The sequence below is a fragment of the Clarias gariepinus genome, chromosome 16 (genome assembly GCF_024256425.1).
Source record: "Clarias gariepinus isolate MV-2021 ecotype Netherlands chromosome 16, CGAR_prim_01v2, whole genome shotgun sequence".
Lineage (NCBI taxonomy): Eukaryota > Metazoa > Chordata > Actinopteri > Siluriformes > Clariidae > Clarias > Clarias gariepinus.
In genome coordinates, this window is record NC_071115.1 from 4,107,501 (window position 1) to 4,113,957 (window position 6,457).

At 41.4% G+C, this 6,457-nt stretch overlaps 1 protein-coding gene across 1 annotated transcript; it reads left to right on the plus strand.

Annotated features, from left to right (window-relative positions):
- Nucleotides 1–5,020: 5,020 nt before the first annotated feature.
- Nucleotides 5,021–6,230, plus strand: hspb9 (heat shock protein, alpha-crystallin-related, 9). Its single transcript, XM_053515246.1, has one exon. The coding sequence runs from the start codon at nt 5,070–5,072 to the stop codon at nt 5,685–5,687; it is 618 nt and encodes a 205-aa protein (XP_053371221.1). The 5' UTR covers nt 5,021–5,069; the 3' UTR covers nt 5,688–6,230.
- Nucleotides 6,231–6,457: the final 227 nt, after the last annotated feature.

The window sequence follows — 6,457 nt, forward strand, 5'->3', positions numbered from 1 at the left end:
ACAAAGAAATTTGCAAGTGTTCTAAAACTTTTGAACGGTAGTGTGTATATAAACATATACACATATACATACATACGCATATAAATAAAAAAAAAAATATATATTAATAATAAAAATAAAATAACAATAATAAATAAATAAAATAACATATACATATATATAATAATAATTAAAATATATATATAACATCAATATTAACAGCAATAACAACAACTATTAATAACAACAACTAATAACAACTCTCTCTCTCTCTCTCTCTCTCTCTCTCACTGTGTCTCTATCTGTCCATTATCAGGATGAACTCAGATAGGAAGTGGAGGCTTTTTAACAGAGGTGTCGGTCGAGTTCATCCCTCTATCTCTTTATCTCTCCACTGGGAAAAGCTAAAAGCAAAGTTTCGACATGGCCCTGCTAGAAAACACAAATGTGTGTGTGTGTGTGTGTGTGTGTGTGTGTGTGTGTAAATGACAAGCCTCGACTTGTGTTACTTAAACGTCAGTCAGTATCTTCAGTGTTTTCAGAATCATATTCATCATTTTATGTTCATAGTGTGTGTGTGTGTGTGTGTGTGTGTGCGCGTTTTATCCTCCACAAGTCGAAATACATTACATTGCATTAAAAAAAATTAAAAAAAAAGGAACACAAACTGGTGCAATTTGTGTGTGACTGGGGTTTTGTAAATCCAAAATCCAACAGCGCCCCCTGGCAGTGAGCAGAAGAACTGAAGATTTTTTTTATTTAGTTATACTTTCTTTCTCCCTTCTAACCTGTTTGATACTCACATATAGAGGCGTATGTATGTATGTATGTATGTAGGGTCAGATGTAGGTCCGTAGGTATCTGTACATGATAGATCGGATGTAGAGTATATACACCCATACCACCTGCAGGTACGAGCCACGTCCCAGCTTAGACCACAACAGTAATGACTCATTAAGGCCTTCAGTCGACACACAGCTATAATTATCCGGTGATTTCATTCCTTATTAAAGCAGTTAGCGTAAGTGTGTCATAAACTGTGTCACGTTATAAATATCTGAAACTGTATCTGTGTGTGTTCACGGCTCAGCCGCGTTCCTGCACCGTTCACTCACCAGGTATATCCTCAACTGGAATCCCAAACGTACACACACACACACACACACACACACACACACAGACAATAACATATTTATAGCACTGTTCCAAAATCTAGCGGATGTCATAAGGTGTATTTTAATTCATTCATGAGCGACCTCACCTCCTCTTATTTCTGCTTTCCCGTACGGACGTGTTAGATATGGACACGTATCAGAGAAAGCTCTTCATATATGTTACATATTCTTGATTATGATACATGGTGATGTACAGTACCAGTCAAACGTTTGGACACAAGTTTGTTCTATATTTAAGAACAATAATGGGGATTTCAAAACTATAAAACAACACATATGGAATTAGGTAATTAAGTCAGTTATTATGTTAAGACATGAAGGTCGGCTGATCTGGAACAGCTCTTACAAGAACAGTATTGTTATCGAGTGTGTTTGTAAAACTCATCAAGCTCCACAATGAAACTGTCTCTCATGAAGACCAAAACTGAGCTCTGCTGCAGAGGAGAAGTTTATTTAGAGTCACCAGCCTCAGAAATCACCAATTAACAACCAGAACCTCAGATTAGAGCCGTTATGAAGCTTTACAGAGCAGAAGTAGCAGATATACATCTCAATATCAACTGTTCAGAGGAGATTATTGTGTGTTTTAGATAAACGACTTCAGTGTTGTTTCACAGTGAAGAAAGAAATGAAAATCAGGAAAGACCATGGAATTGGAAGGGGTGTGCAAACTTTTGACTGGGAGTGTAAGATAAGATAAGATAAGATAAGATAAGATAAGATAAACCTTTATTCGTTTCAAAGTGGGGAAATTTCTTAAGTATGTGTGGCCCCATAATGTCAAAATGATGTCATTACATGGATCCATACAGTAACTATAGCAACTACAACTACTTGCCAACACTTACAGTTGTTAAAGAATTATTTTCTAAAGAAAGCCATGTCAGATTCTTCTCCACTTGTATTTACATTCAATCACCATGAATGGAACCTCCATTAAAGTTATTTCTGTTGTATTTCTGTCTTAACAGACAGCTACCGATGAAGGATCTGGAAGTTCAGACCTTCAGGAAGCTGTAAAGGATCAAATGAACGGCTCGGTGTTGGAGGTGCGGTGTTGGATAAGGTAAGTACCAGAACCAGACTGAAGGCCAAATCATAAAACTCAGGCTGAGATATTTCAGTGATGTCATGATATCAAACCCAGTGGAGAAAGCCATTATTCTGTAAATGATCAGCGGCCAAAGGAAACCAGGCCACCCAAGAACACGATGGTTAGACGCCTCCAAAACCCACGGCAGTCAGAGCATGAAACCGCTGAAGACTCGCTGAACGGGTAACATCAGGACCAATTCCGGCGGTACAGGAAGACGTGGTCAGATTTCAGTCGAGTACGCGGCGAAAACGGAACATTTCGTTCAACCGAGCGTTTCTGAGGCTGTAATGAGACCTGGGATTATTCCAGAGACGTGATGATGCAGTGGTTGAGTCAGAACTTTACATTCACTCCTTAGGCTTCTAAGAAGTTACACAAGTTCCTAAAATAAGTCAGAGACAAACAGCTCACAACTGCAATCTGCCCCCCAACCCCCTCACCCTGACACCCTACCCCCAACCCGCCTCACCCCCACCTGCCCCGCCTGCCTGCCTGTCCTACACCTCTTTAGTGTAAGTGTGTAATAAACTGTGTCATGTTATAAATATCTGTAACTGTATCTGTGTGTGTGTTTCCAGCTCAGCTGCGTTCCTGCGTCATTCCCTCACTGGGTATATCCTCAACCGGGATCCCAAACACACACACGAATGTATTCATAGCACTGTTTTGATAAGGTTGATGTCATAAGTTGTATAAAGAGTGTGAGAGAGTTGTTCAAATTTCTGTACGGTATAATTTCTGATTTTAAACAACTTTTAAGTAAATGCGTGAAGTATCTGGTTTATCAAGAATAAATACAAGGGGCGTTCAAGTCAAAGTGGGACATTTGATAACTGTACAGAGGAACAGAACGCAGTTCTGAGAGTAAAAACTCCCTTTATTTCTCTATATAATCCCCTGCTACACTAATGCACTTATCCCAGTGTTGCACTAGTGCTTGGACACCATCAAAGTAAAACGTTTCATCTACACATAACTTGTCAAAGTCAATCAAATCCTTGTTTTTTTTCTCCTTCCAACACATCAACTTCTAGAAGAAAAGGTTGACTTGCTACCTAATAAATCCCCCCCCCCCCGACCCCCCACTTTCAGATGCCATTGTTATGAGATATTGTAATCGTAGCTACTGTGATGAGAGTCTATCGTCCATATTGCGATGTCTAGAGCAGTGGGACCCAATCACCGAGCCATGGATGATTTGGAAAGAATAAAAAAATTATATTTTTTTAAATTTAATTTCCATTTTATTGACTATGGGAGTCTACAGAGTGTTTTAATAATGTATCGGTTTTGATGCCCTGATGTTACAAGCTAACTCTCACTTAACGTGAATAATAAAAAAAAAGCATCTCTGGAGAGCTGACAACAAACATGAAGCTGCATTAAAAAAAAATGACAGTACAGAAAGTGAAGAAGAAAAGTCGTGTCTGCATTTTTCTTTACAAACTCAGACATTTAATGTATAAATTGAAAGATGCTTACAGATTTAGCTTCGTTGTGAATCACTGACCTAATATTTAGTTGTATAACCCACTGTTTCTGAGAACTGCTTCACATCCGTGTTGGATGGAGTCGACCAACTTCTGGCGCCAGTGAACATGTAGTCCATTAGCCCAGGACGGTTACGACGGTTTCGCGCAACAGACCACAATTCCTCTACATTTCCTGGTTTTGCCTCAGAAACGGCATGTGAGACGCCGTCATGACGTCACATGTTTTCTATTGAGTTAAGATTTGGCGGATTGGGCTGGAACCGAGATTCTGCTCGCTTACTGGTGTGTTTGGGGTCATTGCCTTGTTGAAACACCCATTTCAAGTGCATTTCCACTTGGGAAAATACTCTTTAAGTGTTTTATAACCAGCACGCACAGCACTTGCTGCCTTCGTCCACCTGTTTGAACCTGTTATTATTTTAAACACAACTGTGTGTTGTATGTAATATGCACTTTTTTATGCTTTGTTAGGATTTGTTGCAATGGTTGGTCAAAAAGGGTGGAGACCACTGGTCTAGACGACTGGTTTACAACTCCAAAACTGCAGCTCTTGTGAAATGTTCAAAAAGTGCGACAGAGTCATGGGTGGCCAAGGCTCATTGATGCACAAGGAGAGGGGAGGGCTGGCCCATGGAGTCCAATCCAATAGAAGCGCTAGTGTAGATCTAAATGACATAAAGGGTGTCAAAACGGGGACCTACTCAATACTACAGTATGCAGATAGTCATAATGTCATGGCTGATTGGTGTAAACAAAGTTTCATTAACCATATATTGATAAAATGAAGTAAATAATAAATTGCTCTTTGCACTAAATTGTATTTACTGTAAGTTATTACCAGGGCTTGACATCTGCCATCACCATCTCAAGCTGCCTGCTCCATCTCTCATCAAATGTTTGGCGTGTTTGGGGAAATGTTCTCACGTCCCGTTGAGGCGAGTCTGCAACAGGGTACAGGGAAAGCGAGATGCGTCTTAGTGCACAGTGTTTAAAATTAGCATGTGAGCTCAGTCCATGTGGCGTGCCTGAGAGGTTAAAGGTCTCCGACAATCTCTGTGCCATCGAGAAGAAACCCGAGCCACCGAGACGTAAATTTCTACACGACAGGTCGAATTTTAAACACGTCTTCTTTTAGATCAGTGACCTTGTACATGCCGATCATGTCACGATGAGCTCAGTGGTGTAAAGTAGAAGCAGGAGGAGGTTCTACACTGGAGCTGGAGAAGTATATAAGGCAGAGCGAGGGTTTGTGTGTGGCTAAAGCACAGAAGCCTCAAGAGCTGAAAGCACAGAAGCCTTTAAGATCTAGAGAAGATAAACCGGGAGATGACCCAGTCCATCATGGAGAGCCTGTTCGGAGACGATCCTTTCTTCGAGGACATCACTCTGCTGTGGCCGAGACGCTGCAACGTGGCCGAGCGGTTCCTGCGACGCAGAGAGCAGATGATGGAGAGCTTCAGGGCAGACGTTGGAGACAGTCTCATAAACGAACTCTTTCAAAACCTGGATGATCTCTTCTCCTTGCCATCATCTTCCACCACATCTTCCACAACATCATCCACATCAGCTGCCACATCATCTGCCGCATCATCTTCCACATCCGCCGCCAAACTCACAGGCCCGAGCGTCTTCTGCCTTGACACTCGCGGCTTCTCTCCAGAAGACATCGCCGTCACAGTGTGCGGCAGGAAGCTGGAGATCAAGGTGGCAAAGCCGACCGAAGCAAACTCGTCCGCCGCTGCAGCAGGATTCTCCCGGAGCGTAGAGCTCCCAGGTCACATCAATCCATCCACACTCACCTGCACGTTAGGGGACGACGGCTTCCTCAAGATCGAGTCTCAGGCCAAAGAACCCGAGACGGATGAGTCTGACGTCCCGGTGCGCTTCAGGACCTCGCTGGACTTCCCTCTGAGCAAAGATGAAACGGAGGAGAAACAGGAGTAAAGACTGAAACCTTGTGTTGTGCTGCTCGAAATTATGTTTTCCCAATGACCTAATGTTTTTTTTTTAAGAAATGTATTATATTCCATCCCTAAGCTTTTTACGCTTAATTAAATGAATTCAGTCGGAAGTTGGGCTGTTTTTTAATCTGAGCTCCGATCATTCAGGAATAAAGACGCCACTTTCAGACAGAACTGATAACCAACATCAGCAGCTTAATCAATCATTTTAAAGTTTGTTGTATTTTCTCTTTTCCCCCTTTCTTGCACTTTCGGTATTTTCCTGTGCTACTGCTGTTATGTTGTGTTTATACACTACAACTAGAGCAAGACACTTCTAATTAAAAAAGCTGCTACACAAATAAAGTCTTTTTTTGTACCTGACTATATGGATTTTGTTTCTATATTCCTAATTACACACCGCTGGTAGAGTAAAGTACGGATGTTCCAAATACTTGATGCTGTACTTTATTCCTTGAGCATGGATGAGCTTGTTCTCCTCACTACTGTACATCTGTTGGTCTATATCTGAGATTATAGCTCATCTAACACAAGGGTGAATCCCAAATCCCTTTCTAACCCCTGATCGAGGGCACTACCTGGTGTGTGAAACAAGCGTTTGTACACCCTGCCTAGCGCACTAGCTTTCTATTTACCGCTGTTTGAGATTCGACCCCGGAAGTTAAGTTAACAGACCTGATATTCTAAAGTGGAATAAGTAGAAATGTAAAGAAAAATGTACTGTGCAAGTTTTACAGGACTTACCACCCATTC